The 21,036-nt window shown below is 62.9% G+C and overlaps 1 protein-coding gene across 14 annotated transcripts in view; it reads right to left on the reverse strand.

The window, feature by feature from the left end:
• MICALL2 (MICAL like 2) overlaps positions 1 to 15,966 on the reverse strand; it is a 31,961-nt gene extending 15,995 nt beyond the window's left edge. For 5 of the 14 annotated variants that reach the window (XR_008626139.2, XR_008626138.1, XR_004672332.2 and 2 more), the window contains exons 1-6: positions 15,611 to 15,943; positions 6,686 to 6,734; positions 5,071 to 5,212; positions 4,030 to 4,220; positions 3,153 to 3,268; positions 967 to 1,743 (exon numbers count right to left, since the gene is read on the reverse strand). Coding sequence is in view for 11 of the 14 variants with exons in the window: in XM_063606174.1 (XP_063462244.1) it covers positions 967 to 1,743; positions 3,153 to 3,268; positions 4,030 to 4,220; positions 5,071 to 5,212; positions 6,686 to 6,734; positions 15,611 to 15,753 (1,418 nt within the window). In the remaining 3 variants the exon portion in view is untranslated. Of the gene's footprint in view, positions 1 to 966; positions 1,744 to 3,152; positions 3,269 to 4,029; positions 4,221 to 5,070; positions 5,213 to 6,685; positions 6,847 to 15,610 lie in introns of all 14 variants that reach the window. The other 9 variants (XM_063606171.1, XM_003819724.5, XM_063606173.1 and 6 more) reach the window with 6 other exon arrangements.
• Positions 15,967 to 21,036: the final 5,070 nt, after the last annotated feature.

The raw sequence follows: 21,036 nt of genomic DNA on the forward strand, positions 1-21,036 counted from the left end.
AACGGAGGCAGAGACTGGAGGGAGGCGACCACAAGCCAAGAACGCTCAGAGCCGCTGGGAGCTGGAAGAGACAAGGACAGGTCCACCCCTAGTGCCCTGCGAGGGGACGCGGCCCTTCCCCCGCCTCAAGGCGGGGCTTCTGGCCTGCAGAGCTGTGAGGGGGTGGATTTCTACTGTGTAAGCCGCCCAGTGAGGGGGTCTTTGGAAACTGATGCAGCGCCCCCCCCACCCGTCCACGTCATCTGCTCAGGGTCCAGGCACAGGCAGGCGCGGGGCACAGGCAGGCGCGGGGCACAGGCAGGCGCGGGGCACAGGCATGGAAGGTCGGGGCCCAGGCATGGAAGGTCGGGGCCCAGGCATGGAAGGTCGGGGCCCGGCTGGACTCAGTCAGACAAGGTGATGCTCAGCCCAGCCAGCGTGGGTCCCGCTCGCGACCCGTCCCCGCGTCCACTCAGACCCACCGGCGTGGGTCCCGCTCGCGACCCATCCCCGCGTCCACTCAGCCCCGCTGGCGTGGGTCCCGCTCGCGACCCGTCCCCGCGTCCACTCAGCCCCGCTGGCGTGGGTCCCGCTCACGACCCGTCCCCGCATCCACTCAGCCCCGCCGGCGTGGGTCCCACTCGCAAACTGTCCCCGCATCCATGAAAAGGGCGCACTCCTTGGGTTCCAAGGGAGTGCGGCACAGGGGGCCCCGGAGCGGCAGCGCCACCGTACCCATGACGCCCCGAGCACATGCAGACGGCAGCTTTTCCATAAGGACCCGGCTTCCACCACCCTGACCACAGGCACTGCCACCCTGGCTCCTCCTCCCCATTCCCCAAAGGAAGAAACAGGCTGGGGGAAGTGCGGTCCCCAGGGCCACACAGCCAGGGAGGTGCAGCGCCCCCAACCCCTCTGGCCTCCGGGGGCCCCGCTGGCTGGTGCATAGAGGCCATACCCGGGGTCCCTCGGCCCCCACGCGCTCACCTGCCAGGCGCCGGAGTGCCAGCCTCTTCCAGCGCTGAGAGGGCCTGCTTGAGGAAGTTCCGCGCCTGCTCCTTGCTGCTGTCCTTGGATAGAGCAAGTGACGGGGTGGGACCTCTGCCAGCGAGGCTGGTGCTGGGGGGCACTGCTGATGTTTGGAAAAACTTATTCCGGGCCTGCTGGGTCCTGGAGGCGGACGGGGTCCAGGCTGGGGGGTCCACCGTGGCTGCAGATGTGGAGCTTGAACTGAGCGTGGTTTGAGGAGCTGCCACTCGGGGGGCTTCCCCGCCCTGGGGTGTGGCCGGGCGAGGGTCTGGGGCACTCGGGGGCACGGCGGGATGGGAGGCAGCCGCTGCTGTGCACGGGGCAGCTGACGACCAGCCCATCGGGGAGCTGTTGGTCACACGAGGGCAGACTTTCCCCTCCGTGGGAGTGGGGGCCAGGCGGCTCTCAGAGGGCCTGGCTGGGCTCCTCACGTGGACGGACGTGGCGCTGGTGGCTGCAGGGTTGGGTGCAGCTGGAACGGAAGCCCTGGCAGGCGAGTTGCCCGCAGCAGGCTCCCAGGCCGACGGCCTGGCCTTGTTTGCCTCCTGGGCCTTCTGTGGGGAACAGGAGGTCCTGGAATCCACACCCATGGCCCCTGGCTGTCGGGGGACCAGACCCGTCAACTTGGGGCTTGCAGAGGCGGCTGCGGGGAGGTGGCTGGTGCAGACGAAGGTGCCCGGCTCTCCTGTGGCCCTGTAGGCCCCCGAGTGCAGCGTGCAGGAGCACTGCTTACACCTGGGGGAGGAAAGGCACAGGAGCCCTAGCTCGGCACCACCCACCCCGCCACGCATCCACCACGTGCTCCCGAGAGCAGGCATTGCGGACTCCTGTGTCCACTTGCGAGGTTGCTGAACGCCCGCCCCACCACGCATTCACCACGTGCTCCTGAGAGCAGGCATTGCAGACTCCTGTGTTCCACTCACGAGGTCGCTGATTCATTCAACAAACGCCTCTTCTCAGGGTCCTTAACCACTTACATCACAGACCCCACCAAAAACCTCGTTTGGGGTGCAAACCCCAGAGGGTGCTCGTGCAGGTCAGCAGACACACACCCACAGGCCACCCCAGGCCCCACCTCGGGGCTGACCCACCCTGGCCTCACAGCGTGGGGGATGGAACTGGGGGGACCGGCCCACCCCAGCCTTGCAGAGCTGGGGACAGAAGTAGGGGGAACAGTGCTTGTTTCCTAGGAGCCCCCACCCAGGGTGCAGGGTGGCAGCAAGGGGCTGGGGATGGCCACTGAGTACAACACCCCAGTGGGAAGGGCTGAGGCACAGGAGGGAGACTGAGGCAGTGTGTGTGGAAGGACAGTCGGGAGGGCATCTCAACGGGGGCACTGGAGGAGGCATCTGGACGGGGGCACTGGGGGACACTGGGGCTTAGTGAGGGGTATCAGGTCCTGGGTGTCTGGGAACAGTAGAACATCTTGGGCTATCAGCAACAGAACGGGGGGTGGGGAAGAGGGTGAGGAGGCGGAGCAGTAGGGAGAGAAGAGTGAAGAGGGAGAGGAGGGGGGAGGAGGGGGAAAAAGGGGGAGGAGGCAGAGCAGTAGGGGGAGGAGAGTGAGGAGGGGAAGGATGGGGAGGGGGAGGAGGGAGAAGAGGAGGAGGGGGAGGAGAGTGGAAAGGGGAGGAGAAGGGTGAGGACAGGGAAGAGGGGGAAAGGAGAGTGAGGAGGAGGGAGAGAAGGGAGAGAAGGAAGAGAAAGGGGGAGAGGAGGGTAAGGAGGAGGGAGAGAAGGGAGAGGAGGAACAGGAGGAAGAGGAGGGGGAGGAGGGAGAGAATAGAGAGGAGAAGGAAGGGAGGATGGGAAGGAAAGTGAAAGGGAGAAGGGGAGGGGGGAGGAGGGGAGAGGGACGGGGAGGGGGAGGAGGGGAGAGGGAGAGGGGGAGGGGGAGGAGGGGAGGAGGGGGAGGAGGGGAGACGGGGAGGGGGAGGAGGGGAGACGGGGAGGGGGGAGGAGGGGAGAGGGACGGGGAGGGGGGAGGAGGGGAGAGGGGAGAGGGACAGGGAGGGGGGAGGAGGGGAGAGGGGAGAGGGACGAGGAGCGGGGAGGAGGAGGCTGGGTGGGAGGCGATGGGAGCTGTGGGAGGGTTCTGGGAGGGGAGGTGCACACTCAGGCGTGCGGGCAGAGGGCAGCCCCACCTGAAGCAGCTCCGGTGGTAGAGTCTCCCATCGGCCAGGTGCCGCTGTACCAGGTGCACGTGCTTGCCGCAGACCCCGCAGGTGCTGCTGACCAAGCTGCCCGCCAATGCCTGGTCCTGGGGAAGATGCCAGCACCTCTCTGAGCAGCCGTCCACCCAGCCCTCCCTCCTGGTGGCAGCCCACAGGTGGCCGGAAGAGCCCATCTTACAGATGGAGAACTGGCCAGGAGAGGAGCCGCCAGCAGGGCTGCGGTCGGGGTCACACCCAGGTGGGCGGCAGCCCCAGTCCAGGGCCTCTAGCCCAGCCCTGGGGAGAGAGCTGGGGCCCGATGCTAGTGGTCCTTCGGTGGGGCTGGGGGCCAGGGGACAGATTCCAGGCCTCCTGCCCCATCTAGGGGCACGGATCCCATCCAATTCCCACCATCCCGGGAGCCTGGAGTGGCAGTCCAGGCATAGCAGGGGCTACCAACCACCAGCTATATGCCCACCGCCTTCCACCCCAACTCCGCTTCTGAGAAGTGGGGGTGCCTGGGTTCACTCTGCAGAGCCGGCCTTGGGTACAGGGCATAGCCCAACAACCCTTCTCTCCCCGGGAGGGAGGTATCCTGGGCCCATCTAGGTTCAAGCTCTGTCCCACCTTTGTGCTCTCCCTGGGACTCAGTTTACCCATCTGTACAAAGTGGGATCACAACCCCTGGCTTGATGGAGCCCTGGAGAGCCGGTCCTGGCGGCTCTTGCTAAGGCTGAGACCTGGACTGGGGGAGCCGCACCCCCCTCCGGGTCCCGTGGCTTAGGGGCCGCACGTAGTCCCACGAGCCCCTTCTGCAACCCCTGGTGGAAAACCCAGAGAACCAGGGGGAGGGTGGGTGGGAGCTTACAGTCTTGGGGGGCGGGCCCCCTGCACCCTCATTCCTCCTCTGGACCACAGGGTTTGTCTGGGCTGGAGATAGTGGAGACTTCCGGGCTGGGACGGGCGAGGGCAGCTTGGCCGCCTGGACTGGAGCCTTCTTCCCTGACGGCTCCTCCTCAGAGTCCTCCGAGGCCCTCTTCACGCCTGCCATGCCCCCAACTGGAGGAATCAAGCAGGGATCGGGAGGGTCCCAGGCCTGGCTCTGAAAGGGAGTCCCTCCAGAGGCCCCAGTGCTCAGCACAGGCCTTGGTGCTCGGGGGGGACCTGGGGGCCCAGGGCTGGGGAGAGGTAACCCTGAGGGCACTTTTTCTGGCACAGCCCCGGGTCGGTCCCCACTCCTTCCCTCCCCACTCAGAGCCCCAGCTGGAGTCAGGGAAAAGGGACTTTTCTGTTTCTCCAGCAGGCAGGGCAGGCCCTGTGCCCGGAATGGTTCTGGGGATTTCTAAACCCTAGAAGAGGAATGTGGGGGTGGGGGGTGGGGAGCTGAGCTCTACACACACAAAGGCCGGGCCTGTCCCTCCCCTGCCCAGTTCTATCCGGGGACCCCACCCTGCCAGGCCAGCCTGGCTTCCATAGGGTCCAAAATCAGGACAGATGAAGGTAGGCCCAGGAGCTGCCCCTGGTCAGCCAAGCCACCCCAGTGGGCACAGAAGCTCAGGGGTCCAGATGGGCAAACTGAGGCCCATGAGGGGCGGGGCGGCAGGAGCTGCTGGTGCACCTGGCACCTTGGGGAAGCAGCGGGGGCAGCTCTCCTGCAGCAGGATGAGGGCCCCCGTCCCTCTTGGTGAAGACACAGCCTGGGGCTTTGCATGGGGCCGGGGTTGGGGGTGGGGGCGCCCACCAAGGCCTCTTGCTGCTTCACAGCCAGTGCACAGCCCCGGTGCCCATGCCAGGGGCCATTCTTGGGGGGGGGCTGGGCATGGACCCCAAAAAGTCCACAGGCCTGGGAGCCAGGCCAAGGGTCGGGGGCCTGGTCCTGCCTGGCTCGGCGGGCACGGCAGGGACTCACTGGGGGAGCGGCCGTGGAAGTAGTTGTAATACTGGGACACATAGGTCAGGATGCTCAGCCGGTCAGGCACCTTCAGGGCCACCATGTCCTCGGCATCCAGCAAGGCTGGGATGCCCAAGTGCTCCTCGGCCACGCGGAAGGCCTGCGAAAGGTGGGAGGGGGTCAGCGGGGCAGCTGGGAGCCCCTTCCTCCTCCACCAGGCCGCAGCTCACCTCGACTCAAAGACACAGTCTTGGAGCCCAAAGAGGCATGGGTTGGAGGCCGGAGCTGAGTTCTGCTCGCGTGGCCTCCCAGCCTCAGCTTACCCATCATTGCAGCGGGGATCACGGTCCCATCTGCACAGGACTGAGGTCACCAGGCCGGTGGGCGCTCAAGGCCTTGTCCAGGTGAAACCTCAGGGGATCCTACCCTTCACTGGGAGAATCCCAGGCCCCACCCAACCCAGACTTATGCAGTCTTGAAACAGCTCCCTCCAGAGGCAGGGCTGACATTGCTGAGCCCTCCCCGGGGGCCAGAAGGGACACAAAGGTCGCCATGTCAGGGCTCCCAGGCAACAGGTGGGGGCCGCTAGAGGCTGAGACAGGGACACGATAACCCACGCTGTCCAACCCAGCAGCCGCTGGCCAGGCATGGCTGTGAGCATGGGAAGTGTGGCCGGCACACCTGAGGAACTGGACTTGTTTATTTGTTTATTTTTATTATTATGTTTTTGGAGACAGAGTCTCACTCTGTTGTCCAGGCTGGAGTGCAGCGTCAGCTCACTGCAACCTCCACCTTCCGGATTCAAGCAATTCTCCTGCCTCAGCCTCCTGAATAGCTGGGATTACAGGTGCACACCACCACGCCCCACTAATTTTTGGTATTTTTAGTAGAGACGAGGTTTTACCATGAACTTGTAATTTTAGTTCATTTTAATTAAGTTAAAGCTTAAATTCAAATTGTCCCTGTGCTGAGCAGGGCAGTGCCGGCCGGGCAGGTATGACTGTCTTCAGTGCTGACCACCGTCCCCGCTGAAGGCCAGCTCCGGGGGCAGGGACGTGGCCGGGGCCTGCCTGGCACAGCACAGGACACGCCTGCAGGGCGCGTGGTGAGTCTGCCGGTGCCTCTGCCCACGAGGGAGCGTGGTGCTTATTCTGCAGCAGGCAAACTGAGGCTGCACACAGGGAAGGGCCTGGAAGCTGGGGCGGGCAGGGCAGGACTGGAATCCTGGCAGGGCCGGAAGGCAGGTCCCATGTGGTGGGAGTGGCAGCAGGCCCACTGGGACCCATCCACAGCCCCCCACAGCCACCCCCAGACCCTTGTTCTGCCTGAGGCAGACTGGGCTGAGCCACCTGCAGTGAAGTAGGGTCCCCAGCCACCTCCTGGCACCTTGCTCCCCAGCTGAGGAAAAGAGGGGACCAGTATGCCCTGGGTGCCAAGATAAGAGGCTATTTCTAGAACACTAGGGTCACCCAGCCCAGGACGCGTTGCAGGGCTGGTCAGGGAGCCCCCGATTCCCAGGCAGGACTCCCAAGGCAGGTGCAGGGCCTGCGGGGAGTCCCTCGGTCCCTCGGATGTGGGTGGGGCTCAGCAGGCTGGCTAAGCCAGCTGTGAGGCCGGGGCGGGGGCCACTCACCAGTTTATTGTTTTCATAAATATTTTCCTTCTTGAGAGCATTGAAGTTTCTGGAAGATAAAAACATGATGTCCAAAGCAGCTCAGAGTCCACGAAGGGAGGGGCTGGAGGGCCTCAGAGGTCATCTTGCCCAAACAGAGAAACCGAGGCCAGGATGGGGGGCTGTGAAGGAATGAGGTGGTACAGGAACACAGGTGGGCAGAGGCCAGGGCTCCCGGCCCTGCTCCGGCCACGGTGATGCTGCTGGGACTGTGGTACGACATCAGACGGCCCCAGCTTCACCTCCTGTACCCTGGACAGGCCGCCCCTCACCAGTGCTCCTGCCACAGTCAGAGGTGGCAGGAAGCAGGCCTGGGAGGTGAGGTCACCAGCCCAGGGCGGTCCAGCACAGCTCAGCTCGGAGGGGGCTCTTTCCATCACAACGCTTGGTGACCAGGTGGGTCGCAGAGGCCTGATGCCCCCGGAGGACCACAGGGAACGGAGGAGAGAGGCTCCCAGGCCATATGCAGAGAGGGCCAGCCACGCTGCCGAGGGCAGGACAGGCCCCGGATCCACCTCGTCCCATACATCATCACTTCTGTTGTTGGAAGGGTGACTTCTGTTCACCCTGCAGTGAAGGGTGTCCTTCTCAGCGCTTCACAAATACCAACCTAAGGCTCACACCCGACCTGTGGAGCAGACACTGGTTATGTCTGCATCTCACAGAGACAGCGGCTCGGGGACCTGCCCCAGGTCACACAGTGGGGAGACAGCCGCCAAGCCCACTGAGGTTACATGGTTCTCTCTTTGGGTGGTGGAGTGCCTTCCTAGGTGCTCAGCGAGGGCCCAGCCTCACCCCTGACTCGCACACTAGACCACAGGGATGCAAGGGTCCCAGGAAGTTCCCGAGGTGAGGTCCCCGGCCAGCCTGGACAGCAGGGCCCTCCTGGGGACGCCAAGAGGACAGCCCCACGTGACCTCCAGCTGGTCCTGGGACTCCTGATGGGCACCTTGGGAGGATACCCTGGGCAGAAAACACACCAAGATCCCAGGAGGCCCCAGCCCAGCCCCAGGCCCTCCGACAAAAACCACCAGGCTCCCAGCACAGGCTGCGGCTTCTGGGAGGGAGGGTTGGTTAAATCATGATCTGGAAGCCGGGTGCAGTGGCTCACACCTGTAATCCCAGCTACTCAGGAGGCCAAGGCAGAAGGATTGCTTGAGCCCAGGAATTCGAGATCAGCCTGGGTAACACACTGAGACCCCGTCTCAGAAAAACAAAAATATAGTGATCGTGACCCGTCTGTCCACGTTGCTGCCTGTGGGGTCCCGGACAGCAGCTGCTGCCATGTCAGCGTGAACTGGACTGTTCTAGAAGCTTCCTAGCCCCACAGAGGGAGCTGGGGCTGCAAGCCGTGTCCTGCCTCACCCCGGCCTGCATGTCTGACCCCGGCCAGCCTCGGTCTCAGGGCCTCAGTCTCCCTGTCTGGGAGGACAACCGCAGCTCCTGGTGGCGAATCTGACGGCCGTAGCTGCAGCAAACAGGAAGGCTGGGCAGGTCTCAAACGGAGAAGTGGGGGCCGAGACCCCTGTGGCCACGCAGCCTGGGTGGCCTAGTTCTGAGCCCAGCCTGCACAGCCCTTGCCAGGCCCTGACCCCCATAAGAATGCTCCGAGGCCCGGACAGTGAGCCCATTTCACCTGTTTCACAGATGGGGAAACTGAGGCCGGGCAGCAGCCACACGGTGGGGTGGGGGCAGTGGGATGGGGGCTGCAGGCTGCCCACCTCTCTCCTTAGGAAGCCCCCACCCCGTCCGCCTGCAGCCCTGCCGTCCATCAATCTGCTGGGATCCTTGGGAACCCTCCACCGTTTCCAGCTTGGACCCCCTCCCAGGTAACAGGTTTCAGACGGCAGGACCACCCGTCTGCACAGGCGGAGCTTCTGCACGCCGGACGAGAGGGGGCGCGGACTCCTCTCCGTGTGGGCAGATGACGAGGAGCCCCCTCCCTGGGCTCAGTGGCAGCGAAAGCGGTTTCCGTCGGCTCGGGCCTGGGCCGATGCCTCTGTCTGCCTGGGCTTGTCCCCCGATAGGGCGTGACTCGAGGGCACGTGGGTGGCTGTCTATGCCCAGGGACTCTGCAGCCATGCTGGGCGTCAGCCTCAGCCCCCAGGGCTTAGGAGCCGGCTCTCCCTCCCTCTCTCCCCGCCCCCAGCCCTTTGAAAGCTCAAGCTCTTCTGCAGACCTTCCCCAGGGTCACTGACCAAAGCGGCCGTGTCCCCGGAAAGAACGCCCGGATGGCCGGGAGGGCAGTGTCACAAGTCTGTTTCTTCTCTAAACAAGCAGGAGGAGGCCGTCTGCCTCCCGCACTTGTTTCCGTCCACCCCAGGGGCTGGCAGCGGCTCTGTCCAGTGGGTTTCCCTGCAGGGCCATCTCACCCCCAGACCCACAGTCAGGCTCTCAGAGCTCCAGGCAGATCAGAGCACCCCAGGCCCTCTGGACACACCAGAGCCAGGGCCCACACGGCACAGGTCTGGGCTGCGAGTTCAAGCATCGCGGCCTCAGGATGAGGTTCAAGCTGCATTCCGGGTGTTTGAGGCCTATTCCACTGGGCTGCACCACCCTGGCCGGTCCCACAGCCACCACCCATCCTGCCCCAAGCTCCTTCCCCAAGGCCGGCCCTCCAGCCTCCAGACCATGGCTCCACTCTCCCGGCACAGAACAGCTTTTCCCACACTCCGCCCGATGCACCGGCCAGGCCCTCCCCAGATGCACCTTGCTGTCCCCGAGCTCACACCCCCGGGGCCCCTGAGCAGCGGAGCTCAAGGGCCCGATGCTGGCAGAAATTGCCGCCAGAACCGTCTCGCAAGCCCCACCAAGATCGCCAGGTGGAGACCCCACTCGTGTCTCCAGGAGCCCCCCAAGAAAATGACACATTGGAGCCCTAACCTCCAATTCCCCCACGTGACCTTATTTGGAGACAGGGTCTTTCTGGAGGTGAGAATTCATTTTGCCTCCTTTGGAGATAAGAGAATTCAAACAGGGTTCTTTGGGGGGAGCCCTGGTCCCATGGCTGGTGTCCTCATAAAAGGGAAATGTGGATGCAGATACAAACTGACAGGGAAGAGGATGTGAAGGCACAGGGCGAAGACGGCCACCCCAGAGCCAAGGAGAGAGGCCGGGAAGATCCTCCCTCCCGCCCCCAGGATGGCCCAGCCCTGCCCACACCTCCGTCCGGGACTTTGGCCTGCAGAACTGCGGGAGGACACTTTCCGTTGTTGAAACCGCCCGTTTGGGGGACCTTGCGAGGGCAGCTCGAGCAGGTGGACACCCCTGTCCTTGCCGGACAAAAATGCATCAGCTTCCCCCCACTCAGCAAGTGACCAGCTACCCATGGTGAGACGGCTGGAACCAGGACACAGCCCCAGCCACCGCTGCAAACCTGTGGGCTGTGGGATGGGGGCTGCAGGTTGCCCACCTCCGAGACATGGCATCCTCCGGGGTTTAATCTTCTCTTATTTGAAGCCTCAGAATTAAAATCAGGTATACCATGGCCCGGCTCCAAGACACACACCGTGGGGCCAGGCACACAGTCGATGCCCTATAAATGCGTGTGATGCATTTGTTCTGTGCTTGGTGAGATTTCTGTGGCAGTAACTTATTCTTTCAACACTGGCTGAAGGAATGAATTTGCCGTCTGTGTGTCGGTCACAAGATTTGCCCTGGCCAACTCTCCACCGTGCGTGCCCCTGCCCGGCCACACCTGCCCCCACCACCCCTCTAACTGACCCACAACCATCAACTTCAGCCCATGGAGTCCAGCCGGCCTCTGCCCCGGCGCCTCTGGGGGCTCTTGGGAATGTATACCCCCCTCCAAATTCCTGGGTGGCCGACATCACACTGTTTACTTCCTGGAACAAGATTCGGCCATGGAGTGGGGAGGGCGGGGGGGTGCAGGACTTGGAAGGGAAGGAGCCCCAGCCGAGGCACATCCAGCACATCAGGAGAGAATCCCACGGAGAAGGGAGCAGAGGGAGTGGGGAGAGGCAGGCGGATGGACAGAGAGAGCTGGAGAGAGAGAGGAAGACCCCAGCGGAGATGGTGGAGGGAGGCCCAAGAGAGACAGGGACCAGATGGCACAGTCGGGATGGCAGAGAGGGGACTCGGGGAAGGAGCAAACCTCAGAGACAGCGAGGACATGGCCAGGCAGAGCTCAGGAGAGGAGGGGGTGGGCAGGGGGCGGTGACGACTGGGGAGGGGAGGCCGCAGAGCCCCCACCTTGCACACTGGGCCTCTGGAAGGAAAGTGTGGGGCCCTGGGCAGTCCCCCTGCAGTAGGTGGACAGGCAGCCCCCTCCCGCGCCCGTCCTGGAGGGTTCCGGCCAGAGGCGGCCGCAGAGGTCTGGCTACAGGCCCTGGGGCAGGAACAGAAGGCCTCTGTCCACAAGCAGCTTCCTGCTGACCCAACCCCGCGTGGGAGAGAAGGTCAGCCCACCCTCGGCCCTGGCCCAGGAAGTGAGGGCACTGCCTGGGAGCTTCTGGGTGGGGGCCTCTGCGTGAGTCTCTCCCCTGGCCCCCAACAATAGTGGTGTCTCGGGGAGCCCCGCCACCCTTGGGAGCCACTGCTGGAGGGCTCCATGCACTGCACAGCGGCCGCCCCAGCCACCCCCACTTCCTGGCCCAGCCCTGAGCCCGCCTCCAGAGCTGCAGGGACCAGGAAAACTTAAGGGACCCTGCCCTGGAACTGAGGGTGCAGCAGAGACCCAACTTCACGACACCCTCCCAAGGCCTGGCCACAAATCCGACAAATGCCCCCAGCCACGAACCCCAAGAAGGAGGCCGCAATGTTCTCCCACCTGCTGGACGGCTTCCTGCGCCATGCACAACGCCTGCCCTCCCTCCAGCCCTGCTCCCTCCCAGCCCAGACACGCTGTGCCCCCTGCCCCATCTGCCTGAGGGCTGTGCCTGGAGACCTGCTTGGGCCCAGGAGTGAAAGGAGCCAGCCCATGGCAGAGCTGCTCCAGCCCCGACAGGCTGACTGGCTGAGGGAGGTGAGGCGGGAGGTGGGGCTGTTTGTTCTGGGTGGTTTCTGAGCTCACCTGGCTGCCCGGCTGCCCTGTGACACCAGTATGGAAACAGCGCCCGGGGGCAGGCGCCCTGAGGCCTGGCTGCAGAGAACCCACAGCCGCAGGTGAGACAGGGCAGGCGGGCACAGGCAGGCTGACCAGGCAGGGGACCCGCCCACCCTGCCACCTCCTGGTGGGCGTGGCTGGGCGATCCTGTTTCCTGGCCGTAAAGCGGAGATTCACGGACACCTCTCTGTACCTGTGGGGCTCCCCAGTGTGGTCACACGTGGCTCAAGGAGCCGGAACATGGTACACAGGAACGTCCGGATCACCGCCCCCTCCACCCAGGGTCGGTGGGGCAGAGGCAGAACCAGGAGCCCGGGTGCCCCACCTGGCTGGCCTGGTGCCCGAGCTGGTTCCTTCACAGCTGCTCTCCCTGAGGGCCAAGCGGAAGCGCTCTCTGCGTGCAGCAGGAAGGACTAAGGCCAGACAAAGGGAAGGACTTCCTGGTGGCAGAGCTACAGACACGGAGACAGGACGTCCACCCTTCTGCTGTCAAGGGGTCTTCACTGGAAGGAGAGGGGAATGAGGTGGCAAGGGCGGGGCCTCACACAGAGTCTGACCTCAGAGCTGCCTTGAGAGGACAACCGGTCTGTGCCTGTCCCTCACACGCGTTTCCTCCCTTCCTGAAGACTACTGGGGACAGGAGGGACAGCCAAGGGCTGCATGAGGAGACCTCCACCCCAGCCACCACCTCATCCAGAGGCACGGCAGGGAGCAGAGGCTGAGGGCACGGGATGGGGGTGATGAAGGCACAGAGGCAGGCACGTCCAAAGAGCCAGGGGCCAGGCGCGGCAGCTCACGACTGTAATCCCAGCGCTTCGGGAGGCTGAGGCAGGAGGATCACTTGAGGCCAGGAGTTCAAGACCAGCCTGGGCAATATAGCCAGAACCCATCTCAATTTAAAAAAGAAACAATATGCTGAGTGAAAGTAGCCAGACACAGGCCAGACGCAGTGGCTCGCGCCCATAACCCCAGAACTTTGGGAGGCTGAAGAGGGCAGATGGATCACTTGAGGTCAGGAGTTCGACACCAGCCTGGCCAACATGGCAAAACCCCGTCTCTACAAAAAATACGAAAATCGGCTGGGTGTGGTGGTGTACCCCTTTAACCCCAGCTACTTGGGAGGCTGAGGCAGGAGGATCACTTGAACCTGGGAGGCGGAGGTTGCAGTGAGCTGAGATCGCAACACTGCACTCCAGCCTAGGCGACAGAGCAAGACTCTAAGTCTCAAATAAATAAATAAATAAATAGATAAAATTAAATTAAAAATAAGAAAATTAGCCAGGCATGGTCCCAGCTACTCGGGAGGTTGAGGTGGGAGGATTGCTTGAGTCCAGGTGTTCAAGAATGCAGTGAGCTAAGACGGTGCCACTGCACTCCAGCCTGGGCGACAGAGCGAGACTCCAACTCTGGAATAAAAGCAAAGGGCCCAGGCACCCATACAAGCGCATGTCCCCACACCCTGGTGCACACCCGACCCCCATGACACTCCGGGTTTTCCATCAGCCAGGGTCTACAGAGGCCCCCACGCCCCAACACCCATGGAAGCCTGTACTAGCTTCTTCCTACTGCTGTGACAAATTGCCATAAACTCTGGGGCTTAAAACACCAGGAATTTGTTTTCTCACGGCTCTGGAGGCCGGACTCCGACATCAAGGTGTGCGCTGGGCCTTGCTGCCTAAGGGGGTTCTCGGGGAGGGTCCTTCCTGCCTCTTCCAGCCCAGGACACCCTTGGCTTGTGGCTGCACCTCTCTGATCTCTGCCTCCAAGGGCACATGGCCTTCTCCTCTGTCCTTCTGCACGTGGGCACCTACTAAGCTCCTACCATATCTACTGAACCCCAACTGAAAGGCCCTTATCTGCAGAGCTCCAATCATGTGCTGGTATCTACCGAGCCCAGTTCCAGGCACCAGGGGTGCAGCAGTGAACAAAACAGAGCCCCCACCCTCTGGAGCTGACAGTCCAGTGGGGACAGAAACAAGTCAGCCACAGCTTGGGCAACTCCATACCCACCGGAGCTGGGGGCAGAGGGCCTCCTCTCTCTCCCGCCTCCTTCCTGTTCTGGCCTCTGCACTCTCTGGAGCCACCCTGGGCTTTTATTCATTTACCTGTTCCCTGTCTGTCTCTGTGACTGGAACATTGCTCCCTGCATCTGGAGGCTGAGGGGAACTGGCACAGGACTCAGTGCTGGGTACACAGCAGGTGCTCAATAACTGTCAGTGCACTGAGGAGATACACAGCGACCACCGTGCCAGTGCATGCACATGCACCTGTGCTCACCCCTGGGCACTGCACACAGGCACGTCTGAACCGGCAGGGAGTACAGAGAAGCTCCCCAGGACCAGAGGGCCCCAAATCTCCGGCGACACCAGTGATCCATGAAGCTGGTGGCCAGCAGCCGGTGGCAACGCCTCTCTCCACCCCGAAGGCTTTTCGGGCTGGCCCCAGCTTGGATGCCTGGGCTCAGCCACCAGCCAGCCTCATCCAGGACCCTGCAGCCCTGGGGGTGGGGTCTCGCCTGCCTTCCTCCCCATTCCGGGTCCTTCTCCCAGTCTCCAGGTCCCTGGCCCTCTCCTTCAAAGCTCAGCGTCAGGCTTTCCATGTGGAAGCACGCACCTTGTGCCCAGCATCTTCTGCCTGCAAGGGCAACAGAGGCACGTTCCTGGCGAGGGAGAGCGGCTGCTGCCCAAACGCCACATGGAAGCCCCTGGTGGCTCCACGAATGCACGTCACAACCTCAGAGCAGGGGCCGAGGCTGTTGCTCAAGACCCCAGCTTCCTGCAGAGAGTGGGACTGGCAGGACAGTGTCCAGGGGCACAGGGGAGGAGCCCCGGATCTGCGCAACGGGCTGGGGCTGTGTGACCTGAGCAAGGACCCCTCCTCTTAGCCTCGGTTCTCTGGTCTGCACAGCTGCGGCCTGACAGAGGCCCCAGGTGCTGCCTGTGGCTCCTCCCAACCCCGAGACCTTCCCACCAAAAACACACTCAGGAGAACGCTTTGCCCAGAAGGTGCCTGGGCTGCAGGTGGCCTTTGAGGGCCCCCCTTCCTGAGCCTCTGGCCCCCAGCCCCGACACACAGATCTCTGTCCCAGCAAGCCTGGTCCCAGTCATTTAGCCAAAGAGCGTTTGCTGAGTGAATAAACAATGGAGCAGGTCCAGGCTCGGGCCAAGATTCAGCAACGGGCAGGGCCAGCTGCCCAGCTACACACGCCAAGACCCTCCTGGGGGGAGACAGCCTAGTCCTCATCCCCTGCCACCTCCTGCTGCTCCCAGAGATGGGGGCTGTTCTCCATCTCAGGCCCTATCAACCGGGGCCTCAGAGGCCCGGCTGGCAGCAGCACCTGGGGTCTGGGGGCTTCCTGCCCTGCACTGGCCGCTCCCCCACAGTGGCCCTGGCCACATCCCCCCAGGGGCCTGAACAGGCTGGGGGAGGGTCAGTGCCCATACGAGGGCTATCCAGGGACCCCATCTGGTGGCCAGGCCCCTGGGCAGTGAGAGCCTCGGAGGGCCCAAAGAGGCAGCTCTGCTGGCCTTTCCCAGGGACACAGAGGGGGACTGGACTGAAGCCAGGGCCCAGGAGCCGCCCTGAGTCACGTCTGACTCAGCCGGCGGGCGGGGGATGCCACGGCTCTGGCCCAGCTGCATTCGGTGTCCGGGCACACTGAGGCCACTGGGGACAGCCTCGGGGGCCTGCACGGTGGGCTGTGCCTGCCCAGTCCCACGCCTCGGCTCCCCATCCCCGAGCCGCCCGGGCCTCAGTTTCCCCGCCCGTGTCGGCGCGCAGCCGAACAGCAGAAGGGTCAAAGGGCGCCAGGCAGGACTTACATGAGGTCGGGCCGGTGGCGGTGCAGGATGGCGCAGAAGGCCAGGCCGTCGCGGAACGACGTGGTCATGTTGCAGATATTCACGTCGCGGTAGCCCTCGCACTGCTGCCGGCACCACTGTTGCAGCGCCCTGATGGCCGCCATGTGGGCGGCGCGCCCGCCGCGCGGCGGAACCGCCCTCCGACACCTTCCCGCGGCTGTGCCGCTACCGCCCGGCCGGCGGGACAGACGCTGGGACCGCTACGGCACCGCCAGACCCACGGCGCCCAGCCCCAGCTGAGCCGGACTGAGGGCGACGAGTGCCCGGTCCCTAAGAGAAGCCGAGCCCGGCCCCGCCCCCGCCGGCCCCGCCTCCTTGTAGGCCCCGCCCCCAGCCGCCAAGTCCTGCCTCTGGATAGGCCCCGTCCTCACACCTCCCAGCCCCGGCATAGGCTCCCGCCCAGGCAGGCCCCACCTCCCGACAGGCCCCGCCCCCAGCCGCCGGGTCCTGCCTCCTGATAGGCCCCGTTCCCACGCCTCCTGGCCCCGGCACAGGCTCCCGCTCCAGGCAGGCCCCGACTCCGGACAGGCCCCGACTCCGGACAGGTCCCGCCCCCAGGCTCCAGGTTTTGCCTCCCGAGAGGCCCCGCCCCACGCCGCCCGGCCCCGGTACGGGCTCGCGTCCTAGGCACGTCCCGCCTCCTGGTAAGTCCCGCCCCCACGCCGTCAGGTCCCGCCCGACAGGCCCCGCCCCCACGCCGCCTGGCCCCGCCCCAGGCCCCGCCCCGCCGCTGCGGGCCGAGACCCCCAACCGGTGAAGGGGCGCGGTCTGCTTGGGGGTCCTGGCATTCTGGACCCCTGCAGAGACCTGGAATTTTTTTTCGCCGCCCCACCTCCCACCACCATCTCACCCCACCGCCATGGAGAAGAGGCAGGAAAGGCCGTTGACAAATGGGGACACTGAGGCTCGAACAGCCCTGCCCTGTCTAGGGCCTCAGCCCTGGGCAGCCCGGCCTCCCGGGGAGCAGGAGGCGCCTTGTGTTTCAGGGTTTCAAAGGATGTCCGCATCTGGTTTCTCTTTCCAGGCCGCTACATGCCAGTGGGGGTTCCAGGCAAGGCAGAGGTGAGGCCTGGGCATTGCCAGAGGAGAAACTGAGGCCAGGAAGGGGGCCGTGGAGCCAGAGTTGCACAGCTGGCCTGTGCTTTTCTTCTGGAGGCCTGTGGGCAGGATCTGTTCCTGGGGCAGGAGATTCCTCAGGCTGACTTGCAGGGTAGTTCCCAATTTTCCACTTTGAGGTGTGACAGAAGAAATAAGGAAAGTCCCTCTGGTGGAGCCCTAAATTATCCCGGGCTGGCCCCTGGCCCCGTTATCCTTGGGGAACCTTGTCTGTGGCCACGGGGACTGGACGAGGGCGGCATCACTGACACCAGCCATGTGAGGGGGGCCTACCCTCCTGGCTGTGGGGCCAGGGCTTGTCCGGGCAGAGCCTGCAGGAAGGAAGGTGTTTTCCTGCAGTAGCCCCTGGCAGGGAGTCAGGGCAGCTTCTCTGTGCCCCTTGGGAGGAGGAGAAACTGAGGTCTTCTAACCCCAGCCACTGGTGCTGTTCCAGCTCTTTTCTGAGGCTGGTCCCTGGTGAGACACCGTAGTGTTCATGGCCAGCTGCCTAAGTGTCAGTGAGGCCTGTGTGTAGGTGGTGAGCTCCCCGTCACCAGGGGCATGCAAGCAGCTGCTAGGCAGGGAGCCCTTGTGGCCTGGGAATGTGGCTGGCCCTAACCGCTGCTCCGCCACAGTCCCTGACCTGCGGATGTCAGGGGATATCGTGCCAGCACAGCCGGAGCCGGTCCTGGCACCGGGTTTTCTTGACTCCCAGGGCAACGGTTACGAGAACCGGAAGAGCTGGAAAAGAAGGGAAAGATCAAGAAGCAGAAGCAGCGGGGCAGTGGGCGGGGGGAATTAGTGGGGGATGGGGGACACGGGTGGACAGGCGTTAGGGCCCAGCTCCCTTAAAAGGAGTGGTGTGGGGGTGGCCTGGGTTTCACTTTTATTGTGAACTTTCACCACTGCACACTTAAAAAGCCATCTCACTGGTCACCCCGTGGCCCATCCTGCGCGGCCCCCCTCTGGCACCAGTGAGCTGGGAGGCAGCATTTGTGACGTTTGCCCACCAGCACCTCACACACCATGTCCCTCCAGGGTCCCCGAAGCCAGGAGCCAGGACACCCCCAAACAAATGGTCCTTTCTCCCCACTGCCCACGGCTGCCACCCTCCCATCCAGACGACCTGTCCCCCCGCCTCTGCCCACAGGGCTGCCTCCTGCCCCTCCGGCCACCACAGTCCACCCTCCCCAGCAGCCCGAGGGATCTTTCCAGAAGGCCTGACCAAGCCCTTCCCCTGCCGGGAGCCTCCCAGGCTGTCCTTCGAATAAAGTCCAGGTTGCTTATCAGACTTTCCGCAGGCTTATCACGCTGCATCTCCCCGGCCGCACCCTGCCACGCTGACCCCAGAGCTTTGCGCCCGCACCGGCCCCCAGCACCCGCCCCTCCTCCTCATCCTCCAAGACCTGAAGCCCCTTGGAGCCACCAAAGGCTCCCAGGGTCCCCATCTGTGCTCCCCAGGGCTGCCATGTGGACTCTTTGTACACGCCTCCCCCGTCCAACACCGAGCCTCCACCCGGGGAACCCGCTGCCTTCCGGCCTCACTGGGAAACTGCCTTCTCTTGGGCTCAGTTTCCTCATCTGCAAAGTGACATCATTGTCCCCTTCCACCAAGGGTCACCCCACGGCCAGGCACGCAATAAATGCAGCATGATGTACCCACCCAGGCACGCAATAAATGCAGCATGATGTACCCAGGGGTGGGGAACAGGTAAGAGCGGTGTGAGCTCAACAGGCCCCAGGATGGGGACTCAGTTGGGGGCCCAGACTTCAGGCCCTTTAGAAATGATGATGACCTCAGCCTGAGACTAACAGAGAGAGAGAAAAAGGGGAGAAAGAGACAGACAGAGAAAGAGAGGGGAGAAAGAAAGAGGAGAGGAGAGAGAGACAGAAGATAGAGCAAGAGCCTCCCTAGGAAGGACCACGAGAACTGAGACCTGGAGGCTAAGCTAAGTAGGAATCACTTTGTTGGAGAGGAAGGGGAAAGGGCAAAGGGAACAGGAGTTGCAAAGGCCCTGCGGCAGGAAGGAAGACTCGAAGATAGGCTGGTGTCGCTGGTGCAGGGGACTGGGAGGAGGTGCAGGGGCTGCGGGAGGAAGGGGTGCAGGCAGCAGGGCCCAGCTAGGCCCCTACTCCAACTTCTCCCACCAATTTCCATGCCTACATTGTCATTTGATACTTACAGCCACCCTTTAAAAGTGGCTCTGGGCCAGGGGTGGTGGCTCATGCCTGTAATTCCAGCATTTTGGGAGGCTGAGTTGAGACGATCACCCAAGGTCAGGAGTTTGAGACCAGCCTGGCCAATATGGTGAAACCCCGTCTCTACTAAAAATACCAAATTAGCCAGGCATGGTGGCACATGCCTGTACTCCCAGCTACCTGCAAGGCTGAGGCAGGAGAATCGCTTGAATCCAGGTGGTGGAGGTTGCAGTGAGCTGAGATCACACCACTACACTCCAGCCTGGGTGACACAGCAAGACTCTGTCCCCACCCCGCCGCTCGCCGCCCAAAAAAAAAGTGGCTCTGGGCCAGGTGTTGTGGCTCATGCTTGTAGTCCCAGCTACTCAGGAGGCTGAGGCGGGAGATCACATGAGAACAGAAGGCTGCAGTGAGCTGTGATCACACCAGTGCACTCCAGACTGGGTGACAGAGACATTAATGTGTGTGTGTGTACACATACATATATGGGTGGGGGTTGGCTGTGGGTTTAAAACCCAAGATTGGCTGGGTGCAGGGGATCATGCCAGTCATCCCAACACTTTGGGAGGCTGAAGTGGGAGGTTTGCTTGAGGCTAGGAGTTCAAGACCAGCCTGGGCAACATAGCAAGACCCCACCTCTACAAAAAATACAAAAATATTAGTCGAGTGTGGTGGTGTACACCTGTAGTCCCACCTATCCAGGAGGCTGAGGCAGGAGGATTGATGGAGGCTGAGAGGTCGAGCCTGCAATGAGCTGTGATCATGTCACTGCACGCCAGCCCGGGTGACAAAACAAGACCCTGTTTACGATCTACAAAAGAAATGGCTCTATTGATTCTGCACCTCAAAAAACTGAGGTTCTGAGAGGAAAGGAGACTGGAGGGAGGGGAGGAGACTGGAGGGGAGGAGGGAGGGGAGAAGGCCCCCCGTTTCAGCCTGCCCTCTCAGGCAGCGGCCCTGACTCTGACACCAGGTGAGGCCCGGGAGAAGGTCGGCCCAGCTGGTGTCCTGCCCAAGTGTACACCCTGGTCCAGGACAGGACTTCCAGGCCAGATGACCTCAGTTTCCCCACTTCCAGCCTCCACGTGTTCTGAACCCCTCAAAGATGATGGAGGCAGGGAGAAAGGGGTCTCTCAGCCCATCAGGGTGGCAGGGCCCGTGCTGGGGACCCAGGGAGGACATGGCCTGAGGCATCGCTCATTTCAGTCCAAAACATCCACCTCGGCTTGCATTAGCTTAGCTCCTGGGTCCTCAAGAGGCGCTGCAGAGGTGGGGACCCAGGTGCCACACCCGGAGGGGTGGGGCGGGCTTATGAGGGGTTGACTCCTTCCACCAGTGGATTCAACCCTGAACGTCACCTGACCAAGGCTGCTGGGCCAAGCTGGAACAGAATCGGCTCCTTGAGTCTGGGAGGCGGAGGCGGTTCGGGAATGCAGAGGGCGTGAGAGAGAACCAAGGGAGGTGTCCTGGCCGAGTGGCGTTTCCCGCGGGACTTCTCAGAGCCTTCATCGCCTGATATGCACCTCCACTCTTCCAGGGAGAGGACACACTGCACAGTGGTTCCCAAACTGACTTGCCCACAGGACCCCTGTGGACGGTTGTGGGGCACCACGTCAGCCCCCCTGCAGAGTGTGGAAGGGACGTTGCCCTCCCCACCCCCAAGGCTGCCATCAACCAATGCCATCCCTACCGCCCCCGGCAGGACAGGGAGCTGGAAGCTGTGACACCCCATTTTAAGGGGCCACCCATTAATTAATTAGGCTCCATGAATAATGCATGCCACCTTGGGTATATTAATAGCATATTTATATGGCGTGCTATGGGGAGTATACATTCTCGTCTGAACACCTCACAAATAATTCACGACACCGCTCCTTCCCCAGCCTCCAGCAGAGCCTGGCCGGTGCTGCAGCTGGGGCCGGTGGGCTGCTTCCCACAGCCCAATTTTACATTTCATTATAAATGGCTTTGCTGGGCATGTCGGTAACTCGTGCATTTCCATCCACTTTATTATTAATGGCTTTGCTGAACTGTAGCAGCCCAACGCCGCGCACAGTGCATTATAAATATTTGATCCGGCATCTATGGTCTGC

The sequence above is a fragment of the Pan paniscus genome, chromosome 6, assembly GCF_029289425.2.
Source record: "Pan paniscus chromosome 6, NHGRI_mPanPan1-v2.0_pri, whole genome shotgun sequence".
In the NCBI taxonomy this organism is placed as follows: domain Eukaryota; kingdom Metazoa; phylum Chordata; class Mammalia; order Primates; family Hominidae; genus Pan; species Pan paniscus.